Raw genomic sequence first — 25,070 nt, 5'->3', positions numbered from 1 at the left:
CAGTTTATTGACTTCGCTTAGATCGCTTTTTGGTTAGCCGGGCATTTATAATAATTTCGTCATTTCCACAAACAATTTTGCAACAATTTAGTTAATTTATAGGCAGGCCTGCGTTTGCCTTAGCCTTCGAATAGCCGTTAAATGCACAAAGGACACGCAACACGACAGACACAAAAAGCCCTTCTCCAGCAGCCGCTCCTCTGGAGTCCCCCTCAAAACCCAACCAAGTCGAACCAATCCAAATCCGGTCCCATCCAGGTCGACGGACGACGGCAATCAGACGATAAACTTATAAATGTTGCAGACGCCGCAGAAGCCGGCGCAGCCATACATATAGTAATTATAGCCATGGGCCATATTTTCCAACCGAACTCGAGGAGTTTGAGCCGCGTTGGTTCCCTGGCATAACAAAAACCAGAAAGTTTAAGCGCAGTTTGTCGTTGCCAAAGGACAACTAGAGCAGTTGATAAAGAAGTAAGCCGAAAGGGTTCAGTCTGAAACCGTTTATTAACCCAGACAATAAGCAGTTCCTCACTGCTCGAATCGTATCCACAAATTAACGGAAGCTTAATCAAGTTAGGAATGCTTTTGGCGCGATTTAGTTTTATAAGAAGTCGAAGAAATATTCTGAAGAAAAGGAGTATGGCAAATCAAATGCATAAGATTATAACTTATTAAATGCTTAAAGTCAAAGTTGGATGATACCTTATAATTACCTTTAAAGATATCATAATTGGTTAGCTATAGAAATATTTTACGAACTTTATAGTTAGAATACTAAATCCTATAAATATGAAATTTTTTGGATTTTATATATCCTTAAAAAATGTTTAAGCCATAAACATAAATGTTACCAAAATCATGATGACTTTTCCACCCAAAATAATCTATCTATTAATCTTCGTGGTTGTATTAAATCATTATTTAATTGCCCACAACGAAGATTAACCAATTTCAAGGGGCATTCCACTTGGTTGGCAACCGCATCTCATCAGAGAGTTCGATTTGGCAATATATCATCATCGAAGCCGCAAGTGACGAATACCGGAAAGCTCTTAAATAAATGACTGTGCGGTCGAAATGGAAATGAATTATGAAATATTTGCAGAGCCGACTAATGAGCCGCAGTCGAGTAAAAGTAGCTGTCACATTAGCACCTTGCGCGATGTAGACCCGAGATAAGCTAACGACAGGTCACCAGACCTCGGTGACCCTAAAAACTGCCCAAAGGCGGACCAGGCACACTTTTATTTTTCACAAATGGCATAAAAAACATTGACAGGTATCGGGGAAAATGATGTGATAACAAGAATATATACATTCGCATTCACAAGACGATGCGATTCCTAGCAAAAAAAAAAAAGGTCAAAAGTGCCCGGGGACATCATAAACGAGAAGGTTCTCTGCCAAGCCAAGACGGCAAAACAATAACTGTAGGCAATTTGGCCGTTCGCAACTGTTTATTTGTCAAACATTTTTCTCTTTTTGACATCTCGACTTCCAGCGGCGAGCCCGAAGTCCAAGGAATCGAAACACGCGCAATCATCTTACATCGAATCCACCCACTTTTCGGGGCAAAGTCCGGCTCAAAATGGGCAACCAACTGCGACAAGTTGGGATTCCCTTTTCGGGACAGAGACGTCCGAAAATTGTTATCGATGTTTTTGTCATGTTTGCCTCAAATTAAAATCCCCAATAAACGGTCCAAACTGACAGTTGGGCTCACTGATATATTATTGTCCTGCCGCTGCATGCTAAGCAGGAATTGTCCTTCCGTCCGGTGTTTTGTGTCCTGTGGCCGTTTTTTAATTGGCTCTCGTGCTGTTGGTCTGGAAAATTGAAGATCAAACGTAAGCCATCACAAATCCAAGGACTCTTTGTGTGTAATAAATATAAATGCAAAATAAAACCCATCAGTGGCTCGAGTGTAGTTACATTTGATGTAGAGGTTGCCAAAGCCATATTAGTTATGATTAAGATATGTATTAATTGAATATGTGGAAAAGTAAAAAAAAAAATAGGTTTTTTTTTTGCTTTACTTATGGAAGATATATATATAGATATATATATCTATAGATATGGAATCCAAACAAAGTTTACAATTTAATTAAAATGCCTCAAAGCGACTTACCATTTCCATGAACTCCCTGATTTTATTTTCCGTTAATTTATTTTGTTTTCTGGAAAAAAACAAAGAGATTATCCCCTTTGCAATCCAATGAATGATTCATCCCGCTCGCTTGGCCAAAGCCGACATACAGCCACCAATTTGATTATGGTCATAAGTAGACAAGAAGGAAACTTTGGTAACTCCAACTCCATAATACTGACAATCTTGACAGAGACAGAACCGAAAAAAATATATAAATGGCCTTCGAGATTGCAGCTTCATTTACTAATTTCACTGGCTATCTGCTAATCGAGCGCAAAATAAGCAAAAACAAAACGGAGGACGTCTGGAAAATGGCAAGGGCCATATCGGGTTGCCAAGAGCTTTCCCCGAAACTTGGGACGTTAATTATACGAGCCAAGTTCTGTGTCTACGCACTTGTAACAAAATCGGGTGGCGATGCACATTAATTAGTTTTTATGATTATTGGCGGGCATTGAAATACAATGCGCGGGGTTTTTTGGGGTGAATTTACATAAGTCAAGACGAGGCAGCGGCAGTATGTGGAGGATGGTAGTTGAATTTGTCAATTTCTAATGCCGGTTTATCGCACAAGGCTTATTTACGAGCTTCAAAGGAAGTGGGCCCTGGAGGCGACAGTTGGCTGTTTCCCACACGCACATACTCCTTCCAGAATTGGGGGATCCAACTCCAGTGTAGACCCATAAATATGCAGTAGCTTGTTGTTTTGCTGGCAAATCCATTTGGCTAAATAAATGCCATGGCTGACATAAATAAAAGACAATTAAATTAAGATAATCGTTCTGACTTTGTTGGCTCTGTTTTGCTTGATGATGCCAAAATGAATTGGTAGGACGCTCTCGGATTTCCCCCATTGGATAGTTGGATCCCACACTTAATGCGCTTTCACATAAACATCAAATCCACCCAACAGCTTTAAATGCTCCACGAGTTAATGGCAATCTTCCAGTCGGTCTCCCATCCCGGCCAAATCCAGCTTCATCCATGTTTAAGCCCCATTCTGCGACAATTGCCATGCACTTTGATTTGGCTTTGATTTTTGCTTAATTGCTCTGCCAACTCTCGTTCGTTTCTGTTTATTGCCTCGCTGTTTGGATGTGATAGAAAATTAAGCAGAACACGAGAATAAAACTCTCAATTGACGGCAACCGCAGAGAAAAACTCTGAAATAACCGACATAAAATCTAATTACGTCAGGCTCGAGATTAATGCTTTGCTTCCGTCAAGATTAAATTTGATTTACACTTTTCTCTGTGCTCGTTGAAGGAATATGCCCAAGAACAATAAAACAAATTAGTTCTTTGCCATTAAATCAACTTAATCTTTTGTATTTCGAAGGGAATGCTAATAAGTAGGGTCTCTGCTTTAACTGGAGTCATTTTCCCATGGTTGAAAACCCACCCAAGAAATTTAATTATAGTGTTAAAGTAAAAACCAAATCAACATCGCTATTTTCGAATTTAAAGTGAAATATTATCGTCTCGCCTCTCAGTTTCTTCGAATGCCGAGATTGGAAAGTGAAAAATATTCAAATAATTTTCACTTTATTGGAAAACAAAACATCGACCTGCATCTTAAGCTCTATGGTCGATTGGGTGAAAATCTCAATCGGCATTTTCGGCTCACACAAAATGAAAACATAATTCAGCTAATAGATTTGCATAAAACATGTCGTTGCAGTCACATAAATTTTCCCTAACCCGCCGAAGCCGAGAAAAGATAACTTAGTAATTTATTTGCTCAACAAATGTAGATACAACGGCTGTTTATGTTTAAGGTAATTAATAAAATCCGTGTTTTGTGTCGCACTTTGTTAGATTTTACTGCTTTTCCACACTGCAACTGCAATTGAACTGGCATTTAGCAAATCATGATTTGGCAATCCGTGTGTGGACTTTGGGTGCAACACCTCCGGATTCTGGTCGCTGAACTTTCGAATCTGACGTGCCGCATTGCCACAAAAATGTCCGACACCTAAACGATCTAGCAAACACAACATATAAACAAATAAAAATTTATTCACAGAAAAATAGAGCTGGTAGTTAAATATAAAATATGTAGTTTTTTTACATCATATTTATTTTTAACGCCTTTTTGCACAGAGGAGTTGTACGTAGGGAACTATTTAATTTTTGTTGAAATACATATTTCGTTGTAGTTTGGTTTCCGATACCATTTATTTCTGTGTACGACTACCAGGCAGCCGTACTATGTGTGTTTGGGTCACCAGTTCTGCATATGATTTGGTTTGGGGGCAACTGGTTTGGTTTCGACTCGGATTTTGGGGCTTTTGGGGCACCGTGCAGTCGCAGTCGCCAGTTATCTACATAATTAATGCATGTCTCGGGCCACACGAAACATGCAAACAACTGGCATATTGACCCAATATCTAGGCAAAGGGCTTGACATTTGTGGAAACCCAGCTGGAAAACGAAAAAAAAAAAACAGAGAAATATAGAAACCAAAAACGATGAACGAAGTCGGCTAAAAGCCAGGCAACATCGCGTGCCAAAAAGCCACATAGCTTTATTGGAATATTTATGCCTCTGCAAGTCAGGCAAATAATTAAAACGAAGCAATGCCGCAGAGAAGAAAAAATCCAAATAATTATGAACGAAGACCTGGGAATGACACAAAACGCAGAGAGACAGCAAAATACTTTCGGGCTGTGATTGATGATGGGTCGTGCGGATTCGAACAGAAATATATTTGTTTTAAATTTGTTATTCATTTATGTCAGGGCGGGCGAGGAAAATGTTCGATGGTGGACGTGGATGGCACCTATCGGGTTTCATCAGTCGAGTTTGCCCCAAGGAAGGCTCCGTCGATCACGAGCGACTCCCACTTGGGTATCCAAAGAATTACGAAAGCCACACTTTAACCCAAACGGATTCAGGAATCAGCTGCTTGGTATCATAAATAAAGTGGTTTATTATATTCAAGAATTTATGGCACTTTCAGAGGAACACAATTGATAATTGCTGTCGTCTGCTTTTCTTCCCGTTTCTTCGCTTTTCATTTGCCATCTACGATTTCTTCACCCAACTGGAGAGCAATTAAAACGGTTCAGAACGCTGTTTTTAAAATTCTTTTATGCTTTTGATTACGATTTCGGCGCCTCAACGAACGACTCGCAGGGGGGCAGAGTGCTCCATAAAAATAAACCATATTCCGAAGGGTCTGAAAACTCAATTCCAATCCGGATTCAATTTTTCAACAGAGTTGTTTGGCCCTGTGCTTTGTGACACCTCAATAAAATCAAAAATGCTGCTCTTTACGCACCGGGGAGGAAGCTCCAAACTCCAGGCCACCGAAACTGGCGCCATTTGGAAGTGGATGAGCCATATCCGCTGGCCAAGATGGTCATGCATAAGTTAGGATGGGTCACCAGCTCGAGTCGACAACAAGCACGACCAAATTGAAACAAAATTGACCCCCTGTGGTAGAAAAATTAAAATTTTATTTGTTTAGCAGGCGGCGTGACAGCAAACATACAAACGACAGGTTCACCGCGACCCCGACAAATATTAATCAAATTCGTAATACAAACAGCACGACAAACAATATAACACTTTCGAAAAATCCCAGAGCGCAAATCCAATTAATAAAATCAACATTGTTGTCGCCGTATCTGTATCTGTATCTATTTCTGTTTTTTCTCCTCTAGGGCTCTGGTTTCGTTCTCGGTGATTTAAATATCACAAGTGGAAATCAGTGGCCCACGCTGAGCGCAGAATTCACAGTTGAATACATATTCTGTCCATTAATTTATTAAATTATGCTTTATATGTTCCGCATTTGAATAAAATGTATTTTTTGTAGATTGCGCTGTGGCTTAGTTCGATTGCTAAATTAGATTTGAAAGACTTTGTTGCAAACATTTTTTTCACATTTTTTATGGAATTTCCCAGAAATTTTCAGTGCAAAATTTACTATGATTTTGAATAGCAAATTATTCTCCCTAAAGGGTGTACAAAGTCAGTGTTAAAAGAGTTAGTAACTCATTAAAATAGCTCCTCTCCTTTTATAGCCGGCTACCAAATATGCCTCAAATTGCTATCGCTAATTTTTATATATTGTCAAATTATTTAAATCATTAAGCCAAAGCAATTTTTAAATGTCACTAGCGAAATTAACAAAATTGAGCCCCGGTATTTGATTAATTAAAGGAAGAGGCATACGCACATATGGCCCAGACAGACGGGCTAACACACACACACAAACACACACACCTGTGCCCAGAACTTTGGAGTCGAGTTTGTTGGGCAAAGTTGAGCGTTGCGGGTTAATTACCATGTCAATTTCAAACAAAAACAACAAAAGCCAAGTACGCCAGCGAAAGGAGGTAGTTTATCATTATGAGCCAACAAAAAGAACAAAAAGAACGCGAGCAACGGTAGTCAACGAAAATAATAGGCTGGCAAAAGGTTCGAGGCGGCAGTGCGTACGGTCAGGAGGCGTGGCACCGTCGGGGGCGGGGGTTGGCCTAAGTAAAACCTTTTCTTATCATAATTACGCACAAAACGCAGAGACAGGTAGAACCGGGTCGTTCGGAATAATTGAGCAATGCGTGGGCGTTGAATAGAGCTGGGAAATACGGTAAGATAGAAATTCCACTGAAGAAAAATAGTTGTGATGGGTACCAGAGTTCTAACAACTTAACTTACAGTCGAATAAAAAATATTTAAAATATATATGTAAAAAAATGTAATTATTTTTCATCCGGCTTATGCGATTAATGAAAACTGCTCGTTTTTTCTCAGTGTATATTTGGATAGATGCCAGGTTCGGTAGGAGACAAATGCAAATGCCCAAAACGATGGTCTTTGGGCGCGAACCTAAACCTAAACGGAAGTCAAACACACTGGGAAAGTGGATGAGGGGTTGGAGGGGGATGCACCCGCATTGCAGCTGCCTCTGTTTGGCCCGTGGGCGTGGCACACGCCCAACTATCCAACTATTCTGAGCCGGACTGAATTGAGCTGAGCTCGCCCACGCTTCGCTGGCGATTTGCGCACTTAACAGACATCCATTTATAATCGCCGGCCAGCCGTGCGGACAGCCACCATCCTCTGCACCTATATATAAATAACTATATACGTATATGAGTGTGTCCAGTCATTCCAGATAGGGAATGGGACCCACACTCAAGGCGGAGTGCGTAGTACATTATAATGAAATTATGCATACAAAACATCGCTCATATATCAAGCGGAGAGCTCGACGACGGCGGCCAAGTGACGCCGCGTATTAAAATAATGACTTAATTTCGTTGAGAGGCCCTCAGCGGAGAGCCCTGCACACACACATTCCTGTCGTTTTCCAAATGCCCAACCGACCCACCGACTCCCGGATCATAGGCATAAGCCATATGTAGGCATATTCATCCCACCCCATCCCAGAACACAGAACCTTGGCTAACAGTTGCATTTGACTTGGCGCGTTAATTGCCATTTGGCTGTCCAACTAAGCGGCCAGTCATGGACACATGGACACATGGCTATGGAGCCGAGGGCTTATCAGCCAACATACATATTTCGATATTATGCACGACAATTGGGCGCAGAGAATGTCGCATAATCTAGCTGCAAATGCGTCATGAATGGCCGGGCTGACAGATGGATTCCCAGATTGGGGGACTTAAGCTGGCAGTTGGAGAAAGGTCAGATTGCAGTGACCTAGATTCAAGACTGTAAGCGATTACAATTATATTAATGAGGAAATAATAATGAATAAAGCCATTTTGGGTTTATAAATCAAAGTAGTGTGTATCACTTACCTTTCTTAGTTGCTCATTTTGATTCTGAGGCCTTGACAGAAAATAGTAAATAATTCATATGAAATAAAATGTATATCTTTTTAAATACCTATAATTATTATTGCACCTAATAAATACAATACTTGCAGCTAGAAAATGCATTGATGGATTCGAATTCAAAGAAATCAACTAAGGAGCTAAGAAGCCCTTTTAAACACTGAAATCAGAAACACCTGTAATTCAGAATTCGTTAACCTTTCGAATGCGAGACTTCGGCTCAATTCTTCAGAGGCCATCTGAGTGGACTGCCCACGCCGGGGTTAACATCTCTTCCAGTCGACCAGTTGTCACTTTTGGTCTGCCTGACCCACTTCATCATCTCCATTCAGCGTGGTCATTGTCGCTCCCTTCAGCGCTGGAATCCATCCATTTGGGCCTGGCCTGTACGCTTCATCTTCCACCACCACCTGCCATTGTGAACCGAGCTTTGGTTTGGCTTGGTTTTGGTCTTCGGTCTGGCACACTCAGCTGACAGCTGTCATAATTAATTTTGACTCTCTGCGGTAATTAAATATTTTCGTGCAGGTTCTTCAAGTGCCAGACAATGGAAGCAGTCGTCGGGTGGTCGTCGGCCTGCGTTTTGAATTTCAGGCCAGTGCCAGCTCTGATTAGCCCTTTGAAGTGTTGCATGATGAAGGAACAGAACCGTGTTGGGGGAAGGGGCTCATTACGATGGCCAGCTTATCGGCAACAACTCAATAATCACCCAGAAACCCCACATCAAGCCCCAAAACCCAACCATCAGTCAAAGGTGCTTAGAACCAAATTGAAATTGCCGACGTACGTCCGTTTGTGGCAACTTTTTCTTTGCGGCGCGCTGGCCACAAAGTGGGTTTTACTTAAAGACCACTCGGCCAGGAGTGAGTTGGCCAACATCAGCTAACCGCATTGCATTGTTTCGAAGGGTATACGGTATGGTATGGTATGGCTTGGTCTATATGGTATATGGTCATATGCACGCGGCCGGAAACGACCTTGGCACGTTATCGTCGAGTTTTCATCACTTTCATATTCATACAATTTTCGAACCTGCCCAGGACTTCAGTGCTCAGGCATGCATACCACTTGGAAGGAGGTGGTGAGTCGTGAGTCCGGAATCATGACTCCTGGACATTGTGGGCCAGGCAGCCAGTGGCCGGGCCGAAAACCACGGGTATCTGTGTCGGGGAATCTCGACTGGCCAAGCCCACACACACACACGCACACAAATACTCGTTCGTTCGTTATGAATTTTCTTTGTTACCGAGAACAATTTTAATGGGGGAGTAAAAGTAAACCTGCTGCTCTGAAATCTGCTCGAATTTCATATGCGTTATGACAAGCCATTCGAGAAGGTGCTAAGCAATTGACAGCTAAGCGAGGCCAAGCGGTAAGAGGATACTTTCGAGCTGGCCACAAATGAATTCAGCATTTTAGAACTCTGTTGCCGGACGGGAAGTACTGGTGAGTGTGGTACTGGTATAAAGTGCAAAAAGGCAGACCTCACGAACAACACACAATTCAAATAAGTGGTTCAACTAGGCCACAATTAAAATGCCATTAATTTTTGGTACTCGCCGAGAACGTGTGTTACCATTTTGGGGCTTCTGGTTGAACAAACCCCTGTTTTCCTGTTGCCAGGCAGGTAAAGCGTGGGTTCCTATGGCACCTGTCCCCCGCCAGGATACCCAGGATACCTGTAGCTCACGGCTGTTACTCCTAACTGCCGCACGTTAGGCAAACAGTTATTGTGCTCGGTACGCAGTAGTTGGCCATTAGACTGACAGCAAAGAAGAGGAAAGTGGGAGAGTGGGCTCCCAACTTGTCATTAGACAAATTCAATTTTATGCCGGGACAACAGCCAACTGGCGACCACAACATTTTTCGGTGGGTGCTGCCATACAATTTCTATTTAATTTTCCCAGTCTCAGCTCCTTTGTAACCCCTTCTCCGGGCAAAAGTAACTCCACCTAATGTGCACATTGGCACGTTCGCATTGTTGACACAACTGTACCACGCATTTTGGTGGAGTAGCGGGTCGAAGTGCGGGGAGTTTATTTCGAGTGGAATCGCCGCTTTCCCATATCTCAAAGGACATTACAGTGCAGATAGACCTCGGCAACTGAGTGACTGGAACGGCGTCGGGCGTTCGCCACTTTCAAAGTACTACCAAGATGAAGATAGAAATGCCGGTCAGAGCCATATGAGTGGGCTTGAATGTTTAAAAAACGGTGGGTTACATTATATTTCATTGGTGGTCAGACTAAATTAAAAAAAAAAGAATTTATCGAAAATAGTAGATACACTGATTAAACAAATGTTTAAAATATGGTACCATACATATTTAGTATGTTTTGTGTGGAACCCGCTTCAAAGAAAATATATTTTCGACGGGTATTTAGTTCTACGTTGCATCACATTTATTTAAATCTTTCTACAAATATAGAGTGCACAAGATTCACCAACTCTAGCACCACTGTACAGCTTGTCAAGTCGCGAGTGTTGCTCCAGCTGACGGCTGCCTCACTGTCTGGATGTCTGTGTGTCCGGATGGCTGACTGGCTGCGGCAACGGGTGGCGTCCTCTTTGGTTCAGTTAGTGGCATTGTCACGACTTCTTAATGTCATTTTATCAAAGGAGAGTCGAGGGACTCGGGACCGAGGTCCCGGGATCCAGAGCCCCGAGACCCAACACCCACACCCCAGAACACAGGACACAACACACGTGTAAGGCAGCCGCACAACGCGGCGTATACGTGATGGGGTTATTATTGCTGCCGCTGTCATTGTGTGTAGTTGTTGCTGCTGCTGTTACTGTGTGTGTTCGATATGTTTATATTTGTTGCGCGGTTTTGCGTGTCCCTTTTACATGAGAACAACGTTTACATTACCAACACAAACACAATATTACGACTTCATAATGTGCTTGTGTGTCGTGCGTGTGTGATAAGCGTGTGTTCGTATCAAACGACATTTGGCGAAAATTTTATGGCGTATACCCAAAAATTGCTGAAGCCCTCGAACCTCAGCCACCTTTTCTCCCATACCATTCTGTGTATCTTCTTTTTATTATGCGATTTGTTCAACTTCATTTTATTGCAAACACAGTCGCACAGACAGACAAACATACTGATGCCGATGTGAATTGGTATTGGTGTATTTAAAATTTTATAGCAAACATTTTTATGCGCAATCGATCGAAAGGTTTCATTACATTTTAATGAAACGGCACAGCAACTCGGCTTGACTTTGCCAAATTGCCAGGTAAAATACTAAAAGGTATCTGTACCTTGCTTGCATAAAAGGAAACCCGAATCGTTTTCTGTGACCCGTTTGCCGCTCAATTTGCGTAAGTTTATTTCGACCCCCGCTTATTTGAAATTTAAATTCACCGGCTGGTTCCCGAGTTGGAATATATTTTGCACACCTCTCCGAGAAATGACACTTTAATATAATCGGAGAGAAGCGCCAGCGAAGCCTTGACATGCCATTCAGCTTGAGATACTTTCCCATCTCCCAAATGCACTTAAACATTTAGTAAATGCGCTATAGAAAAATCACTTGGCATGGCACAAATTTTATATACCCCTGTAAATGTGCACATAACATATGCAACTGACACACATTTTATGTGCGGATATATGTATCTATATATGCGGACCTATATGAATTTATGCTATTGCCAACGACTGCCAATTCGCATAAATGTCACGTACGTCAGTTTGTCATTTGCGTAAAGGAGGTCCTGTTCGGTTCGGTTCGGCTCGGCTTCGTCCTGCTCTCCTCAGAATCCCCGCTGCAATTTGACTGACTGCACACGAGAGCTTGGTATCCGAAAAAAAAAGGACTGGCTGCTGAACGACAGCCGCAATTCCATGTCTCATATCTTATACATATGAATAACGCATACGCACTGTGTGCCGGCAAAAGTTTTCAAAGAGTTCAAATTGCTGGCATGCGTCGTATGTGCACAGGCGACTAATTAAAATTTTATGACGCCCGTTGCCTGTGTGAGCGTGGGAAAATTCATAACAATTTTGCCAAAACGCTCTCGAGCTATTTAAATATTAAATGAGATAAGATTTTTGGACAGCCCCCGACAATTTGGCTACTTAAAAAATTTAAGGCGCCAGGGGCTTCATTGTCTCTCTAACCCACAAAGATGTCGGCTATTTTATTTATCAAATTTCAGAGTTCATTACACTTTCGGCTTAAGCATGTCGATGGTAGGCATTAAGCCGCTGATAAACGGCGATGTCTCCGCTTCAATTGTCAATTATGTTAAGCAAAGTTATTAAATTACGCAAAAATAAGGCAACCAAGCGGATTACACATTCGCAGTTGTGGGCCAGGTGGTTCTGGCTCCTGTATCCTGGATTCCAGCGACAAATCAATAAGCTCAGGTGTCGGGATTTCCTACTCTGGGGTGGTGCCAGTGGTGGCTTTTCCCAAATGGCAAGCTGAAAGCTGAATTTCCATTTAGCATATAAGCCCCGCGCTATTAACAAAACGGGAGACACAACACCGGGAATTACGCCACTCGGCACTACACACTAAAGTATGCAAAAAGTGGGAGAAAGTAGCAGGACCCTGTAGACGCTTTTTAATGTACCACGCCGGTGGCAGAAAGAATGTCTGCCCTTGCCGTAGACATCATAAAAATTCGTTAAAAATAAAGAACATAAAGCGACCAGAAGCAGCAAAAGCATCAGCAAGAGCAGCCCGCCAACGACTTCCGCGAGCTTAAGCCCGATGGTCTCCAATTCCCGCCCTCCATTTTGGCCACGTTTACCGGCATTTCGCATTACGCATACGCCACCATTACGCTTCCGTCCGCCTCTCTACAGGAAGCTCACATTGTTTTGGTCATATTTACTTGAGTCAGCCCGGGGGCTGTTTGTGTGCCAGGCGCCATAAGTAACAAATTTTATAAATTATTTAAATTTTTATTCATGCAACGTTGTAAAGTTAAGCCCGCTGACAGTTAGCTAGTTTGGACCCGGCGCTTTATTTTTTTGTAATTTTCCCACCCTACCGTCTGGGTCGTTTTGGGCCTTTTGTGACCTTGACTCGCTGGCTTTTAAATATTGATAACTTCCTTTGATCTCGGTAAAGCAGCCCTGACAAGCGGCATTTGAACCAAAAGACCGGATCCGACCTGCGTATTTATGCAAATGCAGGAAGAAGTTATGCCTAATAAAATTCTGGCGACCGGGCAATGTCTTTCGTATAACAATGCAATACTTTTGCTCTCATATTTTCGCATGATTTATGAAAAGCAGCAAGTAGAGAAGATGCGAGTCGGGCGGGGCAATAAAAAAGAATGTCGCAGTTTTATGGGCCCCGCCAAATGGCCATAAAATGTCGAGGCACATATGAGAAAATATAAATAAATCGAACGATTATTGACAATTATAATGATATATGGATGCGTACTCAAAAGTCATAAATTGGCAGACCGAAAGGAGGGTGCTCCAGACTCCGGAGGAGGAAGCAATAAAAGGATCCGGCTGTATTAGCCAACTGGGTAAGTGGGACTTGGAAATCTGGGGTCAGTGGAGCTAAGTGGGGGGCACAAGTCAGTTTTAGGATAAGAAACGGGAAATGGGACGAATCGAAGTATATTTAAGTACAGCCTGATGACAATGTTGTTAGCTAGCTGTCGAGAAAAATGACACATCTAACTTATTAGAAAATTTAACAAATTAAACATGTCCGTAAATGTGTCAAGGAAATATAAACGAATACTTCCGTTGTGCAGTGTACCATTTAATGAAACAATTATGCATTTGACAGTAGCTCCAACTTGAACCAAATTTTAACCAGTCTGAAGTATTTGCAGCACAAAGAAATCCGAAAATAGACGAATTGTGAGTGAATGTCATAACCGCAGGCGCAGTTACTCTGCTCTGTTTCCCCGCACAACATCTCATTCAGAGTCCAATGAAGATGAATTCTCCTCGGGGTAATTGCCCTGCTCCACTTCCCACCCAACGGTTCCCATCTAATTATCAATTTAGTGCAATTTGTTTCCCTGGCCGAGGCGAAGACGTAATTTCCATATTTGTGATGCATTTTATCTTTGACTCAACAGCCTTAATTTGCTCTCGTAATTTCTGCGTTTCTCGGAGCGGGCTTTTAAACTATTAAAAGTTGAAGTCTGAAGTCTGCCACCGATAAAGGCTGCCTCGTCAAACCCAGCTGGTTAATTCTTAATGCAAAGCCAACTGCAGACGGTTCTTTCTGTTTGTTGCAGGCAGATAGCGAAAGCAGTTTGTTAATAAATTAAATTCTTAATTCACTGGCCATTATGGCAGTCAACTGGCTGTTGTGTATGTGTTGTTAATGGCTCGACGTCGAGTTTCCCAGAAAGTTTGGACACAGAGTTTGCTTACGAAGAATTTGCAGCTCGTTTATTAAGTTTAACTTGCTGTGAGAAAATATTTGATTGTTTAATTGGTATTGGTTTAAATGGACTTGGCTGTTCGTCATAAATTAAGCTAGGTGGAACATTAATTTTAATTTATGTATATGTTTATGAAACTTTTATGCCGATAGTGACAACAATAAAACTTTGCCCATATGCCACTGACAGACTTTTTAATAAACTAGATTTTTTATTCAGCCCTTTTGCAATTTTTTTTTTGTCTCAAATTCGATGCGATAATTTGTTGTTGTTTTTGTTTATAGCCAGCTTAATTGCAAAGTTTTTCAGCGGTGGTTAACCCAACGGTGACCGTAGATTTATGAAATATTTATATGGAAATAAATAAAAGAGAGCATGCATGCACATTTGGTAGATAATTTAAATCAATTGCTGAGAACTGCAATTAGCAGCCAAAGATAAAAATAAATTAAAGGCCTCCGCATAACAAATGGCCCATAATCGGGCCACAGCGAAATCCAACTGGAATCCATTATATATGTACCGCTACGTATTTATATAGCTACATATATTTTAATGGCCCAGTCCCCATAAATTATGCCGCATTTACTTTAGAGATAGAAAAAAGAGCTCCATTCGATAAATGGGTTGCGGTCGAGCCTTGAATCCTTTAATTTGAACTCGGACCGCCTTCCTTCCACACCCCAGCAACTTTGCAGCAGCAGTCGCAAAGTCAAAGGCACATTTCAAATGTCGAAAGCAAATAGAAAAGAAGTGAAAAAACCGGCGAGCTGAGGGCATTAAAATGCATGTGTGTAGTCTGGAGAACTGGGAAAATATGGCCAAAGCAAATTGCTGACTGCGCCAGAGTTGAAAACTTAACAAGTAAGAGTGCTGAGTGCGAAAGGTAACGAATGCCGCATGACCAGTAACCTGAAATCATTAAGCTTAACATTTATCGTGAAATATATACTTACTGAAGTATACCTCTGCATAACGTTGCAGTTCGTCAGCTTAAGATAATCACAACTGATAACTCCAATTTTATATGCTACCTATTAAAGAACTTTTTAAAAACATTATCAGTATTATCTGTTCAAACTTAATTTTGGGGTAAGCCCCCTTAGTCTATCTAACCCACTGCTACCCTCCAAATCCTCACTGAATTTCAGCTTGGGCCCTTGGCCAACAGCGCCGCTTCTTTTTAAATAAAGAGCAGCAAAACGCAAATATCATCGAATGGAATATAATTTATGTGCTCCATTTGCAGTCGGCAGTTCGCTACTCGCACACATATGCTGCTTTCCTTTCAGAAAACCCCGTTTCAAAACCCTCGCCTCCCGAATTGAACGACTGCCCGCATTCTGGGCACTTTTGCATATGGGATACCCAAATGGAATGAAAATGGTTTGGGTTGGCAGTTAGCGATTCCCCAGTCGCATTTTGGGAATTTTTCTCGTTGCGTTCATCTTTTGGCAAGGTTGCGCCTCCGATCCATAAATATCCGCTGGGCACTACAGTTGCTGGATCCCTTGGCTAGCAAAGTTTTCCCCTACCATCGGCGCATTTGCCAAATTAAATCGTTAAATGCTTGTTAAAAAGTTCGACTTGCCTCTGCTTCGGAGTGTGTATCCGCATCCATATCCGATTCCGAATCCGAATCTCTATCTGCATCTGTATCTTTAAACCTGGTTTCTGGGCAACTCGCCGACGCTTATGATTTATGCCAGCGCATGTTTTGTAGTTTTTGGGCACAGGTTGCCTTTCCGTCGGAGAACGTAAATAAGCAGCGGCCAAAAGGCTAAATGGTTAAAACGGCAGACTGGCCAAAAGGGTTGCGGTTTTCTGCTTTTTAGCTTTCCGCTCTTAGCTCCTTTTATATTTATTCTCGTACGTTGCCGGTTCGCTGGGGGCCATTAAACAATAAATTAAACGAAAGAGAAATTAAACTAAAGTCGGATTAGTCATCGATGATTGTGGGTTCGCATGAGATGCGAAAAAAGGACCCAGAAGTTCTTGAGAACCGCTGAACATCCTGGGGGCATAAATTTCAGGGGTTAGTCAGAGGATGGATGGGTTATAAAATATATAAAAGCGAAAGCAGATGGTAGTAAATATAGTAACATTCTACTTAAGACTTTATTCCAACACCCAAAATTTATTTTCAACCTAATTCTAAAAATACATACAAATTATTATTATAATTATAGCATTAAACGATCCGTTTATAATGAGCCGGCTCTAAAGACTTCCTAACGATCAATAGCTCAAGCTAAAACACGCCTCTGCAACTTCAACTAACGATGAATGATCGGCTATAACTAATAAGTTGTGCTACTTGCCCCTCCAAATTTCATCCCCTGAACAGCTAATTGCTCCACCTGCATATTTAATTGTTGGCCGAACATGGCATCTATCATCTGCAGATGATTAACGCTCCCCTGTCCCCTCGATTAATACATCAAGATCGGAGCGGAACCTGCAGCAGACAAGGGAACACTATGGCGATGCAACACAAAAAACGCTGTCACAATAAATTTAAATAAATTGTTGACAAACGCCAATAAACATAAATTTTTGGTGTGCAGCAAAGCAAAGCAGCGAGTTGTAGTGGTCGGCAGTCAGTGGAGAGGGCCGGAAACCGCACTGTCAATCAAAAAAGTGGAATTACAGAGAAGTGGCGATGCCAGGAGGGACTTGGTTACAAAACCTGAAAAAATTCACGCAATGTGGGTCATTTTATATCTATCTTTTATAATCTATCTGGCGCTTAATATTTAAGTTTCAAGCACAGTTTTCCTTTAAATGCTGAAAGCTTAGGAAATAGGGTTCGAATTAGTAGTAAATACTAAGAGGTTTATGAATATAATGGGATAAATTACGAAATTATTACATTTCATTAGGAGGTAATTAAAGTAACTGAATCTTCTACGCAATATGTTATAGATACATTTTGTTTGGATCGCCAGTTTCAAGATGTTAAATGAGGCAGAAAAGCCTAAATGAATTTGATGAATATAAAATCTAGAGTAGCAGAAGATAATAATTATAAAAAACAAAATTAATCGTTTCAATCTTTCCAATGTTTGAGCATTTATCATCTGTGATGAGTGCTGATTGCGTATTTTCCCCTGTGCGGCATATGGAATGCACGTGTGGCGCTGGGCGATAATTGCCCAAGCTGCGTTTGTTTTATGCAAATCGGGGGATACTACGTAATGACTCAATTATATGTTGCAACTAGCAACTTGCAGCTTGCGCCCGAGGGTTCCTTTCGGTTTCTGATTGCTCGAATGCGGGCAACTGGCACATTGACCGGGCAAACTGAAACGAACTGCTCACATGGGTTGGCTATTGAGTGCTGGCCTTTGTGGAGGAGGTCTTCAGCTTTATTGATGTCCCGTTGCTTTGTGGCGGACAATTGTCGTCATCGACAGCGACCTCGTCATTTAATTGTAAGTGAAACTACGCTTCGTTGTCGCATAATGGTGCACACGCTCTATGCTCCATGTGTTGCCAGTATGTGGTGCGAGTTTCCCCCATTGTGCGAGGTCAACAACCAGAGATACGACCACCACTCGACGTCGTCATACTCCGCCAATCCAAGTGCCGTCTCTAGTGCACCACTGTCTTTCTGCCCCCACCACCCTATATGGTATATATTGCGTACCAGTGCCAGTGGCAGTACCATCGGAATCCCGGGCTGTTGACAAAATAAAACACACTTTAATTGATACATTTGCATTTTATTATAAATGCAGCTCTGGGACGCGGCGCCTAGCAATGAATATTTATGCAGCTTTTATGGGTCAGTGCAGCACGGCTGCAGCTGATAAATATTTGCGTCAGCATCTGGCAATCGATGACAGGCAGCACGGACTCGAATATCGATTACATGCGAACAGGTGCTGGGCCAGATATAAATTATTCACTCATATTGCACTGCATTTCTAGAGTTCAATCGGCAGCCCTTATGGCAAAAGAAAATATCCATGGGGTCTGGAAAAGTCCATACACGCATCAGGAGATTCACCAAATAACTGATTGATTGATCTTCTTCCTCTTATTACGAATTGCATTTTCTTGCTAATAATAATATTACGAAATTTCTGATTATAAAAATACAGCTAGACAGCAAAACTTATTTCCTAGCACCTGCTAGTTGAAACCAGAAGCCGAAGAGTTCCACAGGCTTTTCTTCGAATTAAGAATGATTGTTTTCGATAAACCTGCAGCGAAATACCAATCAGTGTTCCGTGGATAAACACTCATATATCTGCCAGAAATCAGCGGCGAACACATTAGATCCCAGCTGGAGCTCGCGTTGAAGGTTGTGTTCTGAGTGATCTGATCTCATGGCCCCAGTCACATGACTAACCCCATAGAGTTCGTGGTCTGGGGCACGAAAGTGACTTACATATGTACATAGGTGGGGCTCCAAGATCACCTTGCTGGAGGAGCCAGAGCTGGAGCTGGAGCTTATCGTACTCCATTTTGCGTGTGAAATTGAATAAGTTTAAGCAAGTCGACCGACTGCAGGCTGTTTAGCATAGAAAAGACAGACCAACGAACCCCGCCAGTTGATGCATATCTGTATTTTCCCCCGACTATATTGACTAAATTGTTTGCTGGGTGTGGCGCAAAATGCACGACAAAAGTGTTCGTGTTGTTGATTTTCATTTTGTGGTATTGTTGTTCGGCATGTTGTAGTTCAATTTATGACTCTTGTAGCGCTTGACTTTTGCGCAGGCGTTGAAAGCCCAACAACAAGCCGGCCTTTTCTGACAACAACTCGAAAATCGAATTGAGCTGCTTCGAATACGTTTTGGTTTTTGGGCCGTTCTCTCGGATTGTTTGCTGTTTGATTCGATTTCGTGTTAATTTCCATTGAACATTGAACATATTCAGCACAATACGTCACAGTCGAGGGAACAGAGTCACAGTTAGGTTTGGTGTGTTTACAATTTCATTTAGTGTCCGACATCCAGAGATTGGCCTCAGTTCCCGGCTCCATTCGATCTGTTTTGGGCATGACAAGTTGTGCGATCGATTTGATATGTTTACACGCTTCGGGAAATTGATATGTCAAACAAAACAGATGTCGGGCGAAATGTTTCCTCTATTATTGTGAGGAAAAGCACTCTGCTCAATTCACACTGCAGACGGTGTTTTATTGCCCAGCTGGGGAAGTTGTTTCTTCGAATTGTATGTCTTAATTTGAGAACTTCCTACAGAGATCGACCACCAGACCCATTGACCTGGTTTGCTTGCATTTTTATTGGACATTGATTCGTGGGTTTCCCACAGTTGAGCAGTTGAGCTATAGGTACAACGATTAAACTAATCCAGAGGATGCGCCTTTGCCAGAATCTAAGATGGCCAATTAAAATTTATATGTAATAGTGGCTAAGCTAGACCACTTGAATGGCCAAAGAACTATACAATTTATTGCTGCAATCAAATGAAATCGAATACATACATTGGCCTGGCAAAAGCGGTAGCTATAATTTTTCCCACTTTTAACACTCGGATATCAATGCTCAATGCAAAAACAGATTTGCATCTGTATCTATCAATATCAATTTCGCTTAATCGTTCCACAAACCCCAATACAGCCGTCGCTCTTCAATACCAAGTCCATTAGCCATTGATTGTTCTCCAATCTCCATTCACACATTCGAGAACTGCAATTGAGCTAATTCCCATTCCATTGGTCGACCGTCGAATTGGTCTCAATTGTCATAATTACACCCACTCAAATGTATTCAGCATCTGGTATCTGGATTTTATTTTTTATAAATATTTTTTTTTGTGATTATTTTTCTCGTATTGCTGCCGGCTAATTCCTCTGACAAGGCGCTAAGCAGCCGCGACAGCTCGCCGATTATCTCCGACAATTATTTGTTGTCTTCCGCCGAGGCGCAACCTTGAAATTAAATATAATTATGAAAAGGCATTCCCATTCGCGGGCCCATCGAATGATATTTCATATAGTTAGGGCCCGGCGACGTGCCTCAAATGAAAAATAATTTAGGATGCCGGCACACGCACACTTCAAAAATAAAAATCCGAGCGCCGAATCAATAATAAAACCACCGACCAGCCCCGCCCCCTTCCTACGAGCCAGCCCACGGTTTTCAAGTCAACCAGGCAACAACCTTTATTTATTTATTTTTTCCCCTCTTTGTATTTTTGCCCAGGCAATTATAATTAACTTCGCGGCGAGTTTTGATTTCTTCTGGCTTTTTATATTCCCTTTTTTATTTGACTCTTCGCTGTGCCCATGGGCTGATAATTTTGTTCGCACCTGATCGCGTTACTCAAAGATCAGGTTTGGTCTCCCTCACGATACACAGAAAAAATGGTATTTAAATGCATGTAGCTCAAAAATTATATTCTAAATTGCTTTGTCGTACATCTGGGAATTCAGCAAGAATCTTTGAAATCGTTTCTGTACATATTTGTAATTGTATATAATTTAAAACAAATATTATTGAAGATATTTGGCCAGTGTAATGTTTTTCTTGGGTGAGCAGCGTGTAGATCATTAACAAAGCCAGAATTCCAGACGCAGATCTAAAAATCAGTCAGCATCTGCGGTTGCTCAGTTTTGGTTAGATCTCTTTCGGCCAACCAAGGTTCTTTGCAGCCATTTTCCGAACAATGGAAACTTTCATTTGTCTTCGGGTTTTTACTTTTAAACCAGATCCAACGAAAGTACTTCAGGTTAACTTAATAGGCTGGACCTAATGGGTTAATGAGTGTCGGCCGAGGGTAATTGGAAAACCAGTTCCAGCTCTTAACAACCAATGATCAATAATAAGTTTTGGGAAAGGGATTTGCTTAAAGTGCAGCCGAGCTGGAGAACCTAATCCCAGCGGGCTTGGGGTTCTTCCATAAAAGTGAAGCGAAAAGGGTTAACCTTTAAAATTTACAATGTCCCACGGTCGCCGTTTTTATGACAGAGGGCGGCCCACAAAAACGAAAGCTGTGAAATAAAACGAAAAGAAAAGCCGAAAACAGCGATACAGAACAAAAACAAACGGAGAAAGGATGGCTCGAAATGAAAATAAAACACAAACAGAATCTGGCAGCGAGCGAGGAAAATGGAAATGGCAGGAAAATTCAAATCACAAACTCGGTATTTATTTGCGAAGCGTAAATGATTACCACTTAAAATGTGCTCGACTGCCACCTAAAAACCAATTGTTGGAAAAAGCACAACCAACCGAGTGGGTGGTCCTGGGCGGCGCTGGGTGGCCAGAGTGGGTGACTCGAAGGACACGGCAGCAGAAGGAGTGAAAGGACCAAAGGCAACATATGTTTTTTATGCCTGAGCTGTCTAAGTGGATACGGGCGGAACGGAACGAGTGCTCAGATGGAAAAGCCATGGGGATGGCGGAGGATGGGGCTCCTTGCTGGGCGAGAAAACTGCGGGACAGCTGCCAGAGCTTGTTAGAGTCTCCCAAAGGGGGAAATTCCCTGGCAAAGCGAAATATGGAATTCATTAAACGATTCGTTATATATAGAATAAATTGGATTGGAAAAGCAAATACCCTAAACAAAAGTGGAGCAAAACTTGTTAAGCCGAGAAAGTGGTGCATTTCATGTGTAATTCAGTGGATTTAAGAGCTTGCCTTGTATTAAACAACTACTATAAGTATAACAAAATTAATAAGTTATAGATATGATTTTTATTTGCCTAGGTAATGTTTGGAACTCTCTAAAATGTAAAAAATTTAAATGTTCTTAAATAGCTTACGAAGTGCTTTGAAATTCGATCATTTAACCATAAATATCAGTACCCATTTTATACTTATCCATTGTCACCATAACTTCTAGTACACTTAAAGACTCCACGTGAACGAAAGAGAGAGTGGATGTGTTTTAGAAGAATTGAAGAAGGAGAACGAACCCACAGCACAGACAAAACAAATATGTTAATGTATCTTACATCCAGCGACACGTATTGGTTTCAGTCCCTGCAATCGTTAGATGGCATATATGAGTGAGTTATTCCAAAGGGGTGGCAGCTTTTCCGGGCTTTTCCGGGGAGGGAGTGGTGTGGTTGTGGAGGCTACAACAAATGGGCGGCCTGTGCCGGCGTCGCCTTTTTCCTGCCTTTTTATGGTCGTCACGGACCGCCCGCAGGACGAAAAAAGGATTCGCATTCCACCCACTTTGCTGCACGCCCTGCTCGCACATTATTTTGCCACTTCTTCAGCTGAATTTGAATTAGATTTGTGCAGCAGCGTCTGGCGCGCGTCTTGGCATCGTGTAAAATAATATATTTATTTTTATTTGCCACACGCACACACCCACAAACACCCACACTCCCACACACACACACAGAGGAAGACAGACAGAGAAAGTCCCAAACGCCGGGTCACAGAAAAAGTGTTTTGTTTTCCTTTCAATTTGTATTTTTATTATTTTCATTTGTATTATTTTTGTGTGCTCATGAATAAAAAAGGAGTAGGAAGCGACAGCGATAGATGGCCCCAAATTGTATGGCTTAGCCCTTTTGTGTGTTTGCCGCCTGGCCCCAAGAAAAAGTTAACAAATTTTCGCATGAATATTTCGCCCTCTTCATCTCCAAGGGGTGACCAGCGTTCTGGGCCAGGACGAGAAGCGACCCTCGAATGCTTGGATCCATCCTGCCCCGAACCCATGTTCCGGGCAATGTTGACATTGTTTGCTGCTGACAGCCAAGTTTTGAGGAATTTGCTTTTAATGGACAGGCCAGACAACGGCGAATACATAAACGAGTGGAGAACTTGGGCGTGAACTTAGCATTTAAATAAAGCGGCGGCAGCGGAAGTCTATTGATTTTCTGATGTCCGCTGACTTGGCTTAAAGCCACCAACCAGCCGGCTTTAATCAAAATATTTAGTTAAATGGCCGGCTGGAGCAAATTACTGAATTACTTCATCAGCGCTAACAACTCAGGTCGCTTGGGTCGGCGGCCATCAAAGGCGGTCTTTGGATCAGTGGAACAGATCCGGAGCAGATCGGCGGCGGTTCAAAGTTCTCGGAGGCGGCAACTTTCCAATTTTCACCGTGTTACCTAATTTTAATTGTCATGCCACCTGATGGCCATGATGAGGCATCAAACTCATTCTCAGCCTCCTACGGCGGCTACCTGCTTCATCTTTTGAGCCTGGCTCATTGTTTATTTTGCCGTTTTTTTTTTATTTCATTTCGGTGACCTTTGTTGCATTGATTCGAACTACTTATGAGCGGCGATTTCCTTCTGCCGCTGCGCTTTTGTGGTTTGTCGCTTGTTTAGTTCCGATAATTCCCGGAATTTAATTGCCCATTTCTTGTGTGAATTGTCTGGCTACCAAAAGAAAGGTGCCCAGCCTTCGGAGCTCATCGCAAATGGCCCACAGAGTTTTTGTTTTGGTTTTACGGCCGATCAGCCAAAACAATGGCTCGGAAATTGCAAGAAATTATGGGAATATTGCATCTGTGGATGCAATTCGGTTGCAGTTTTTCTGTGGTCGGGGAGTGATTCATGTGTTTGGCAACAATAGACTGAGGAATGCCATAGGTACACAAATTTCATGTACAGATGCAGAACAGATTTTAAAGAGCATTGTGGCATACTTTTAAAGGCAATATAATTAAAAATGTTCAAGAAACTCTTTCAGTTGTAAGCTCTAAATAAAAGAGTAATAGTGAAAATATGTATTATATTTTAACCCCTACCACTGTTTACCCCCTAGTTTATATATTTAGAAAACATTCCGGAAGGGGTAATTTTAGTGCTGGCCTTAGACCCTTTAAGGGCCATATGTGCTTTCAAATCTGTTGGCTAATAGAGTTCCTGGGCCGGGGCCATAAACTGTCAAACATTTACTTTCGCTTCCTCCGTCGAAGTGGCAGTCTTAACCCCTAGATGCCGATGCATGTTGGCAATGCGAGTCGTAAAACCTGGGCTAAGTTCAGTACCTTTTTAGTTGTTTGCACCTTGCGTTGGTATGGGAATGACTGGATGGAGGGCCTACGTATCAGGACCCTGGAGACCAGGTCGGTTGCTATTAGCAGTACATTTCATACATTTTGTAGTGCACATAAAATGCTCCCTTTGCTGGCTGTTTGTGTAAACTGTTGACAGACTGCGCCACAGACGCCAGGGGTTAAGGGAAAGTGGGCGGGGTGCTAAGCAAATGAGCTGCAGTCGTAAAAAAGACAATTGAGCTCATATATTCTACACGTTGGCCTGCGTTGACAGATCGTAAAAAGCCGTCAACTGAAAACTCCACACCGCACCGCCTCGATTCCAAAGACTCCCACATAAATATCAAGATCCGAGACCGAAAGGCATCGTAAAAAACGCCATCAGATACCAGATACACTCGGCACTAGAGAACCATCTAAACAAAAAAAAAAGAACAGAAAAAAGGGCGAAATGGGGCACCCAGAACTCTGCCAACAACCATGGCAATAATGAAGAAAACCGAAATTGATTAATCTCATTAATAAAATGCCAACCTGCATGGTCCGTGCAATCAACGGCTCTACTTTGAGTATCCCTTAAAGTAGAGACAATAAAAAACGCAATCGTAAAATATGAAAAAATTCTATGCAGTCCGCTGCATCCAGAGTTAATGCATTTTATGGCCAAGCTTTTGGTTAATTTCCCCCATGAAAGGGGGTTCAACTGTCACCGGGCATAAATTTTAATAAAAAACCCGAAACTGAACTGAAATTTTCATAATTTCTTGTTTTCCT

The 25,070-nt window shown here is 42.0% G+C and overlaps 1 protein-coding gene across 1 annotated transcript; it reads left to right on the top strand.

The window, feature by feature from the left end:
- The first annotated feature begins 21,386 nt into the window (after positions 1-21,386).
- Positions 21,387-21,858, top strand: LOC27208614. The gene has a single exon (XM_039291672.1). The coding sequence runs from the start codon at positions 21,387-21,389 to the stop codon at positions 21,633-21,635; it is 249 nt and encodes an 82-aa protein (XP_039147606.1). The 3' UTR covers positions 21,636-21,858.
- The last annotated feature ends 3,212 nt before the right edge of the window (positions 21,859-25,070 follow it).

The sequence above is a fragment of the Drosophila simulans genome, chromosome 2R, assembly GCF_016746395.2.
Source record: "Drosophila simulans strain w501 chromosome 2R, Prin_Dsim_3.1, whole genome shotgun sequence".
NCBI lineage: Eukaryota > Metazoa > Arthropoda > Insecta > Diptera > Drosophilidae > Drosophila > Drosophila simulans.
The sequence above is the reverse complement of the archived record's forward strand: the minus strand, read 5'-3'. Positions and strand labels throughout refer to the sequence as shown.

Excerpts from the sequence above, each read along its gene's own strand:
- LOC27208614 (XM_039291672.1), top strand. The coding sequence starts at position 21,387 with ATGGCTCGAAATGAAAATAAAACACAAACAGAATCTGGCAGCGAGCGA.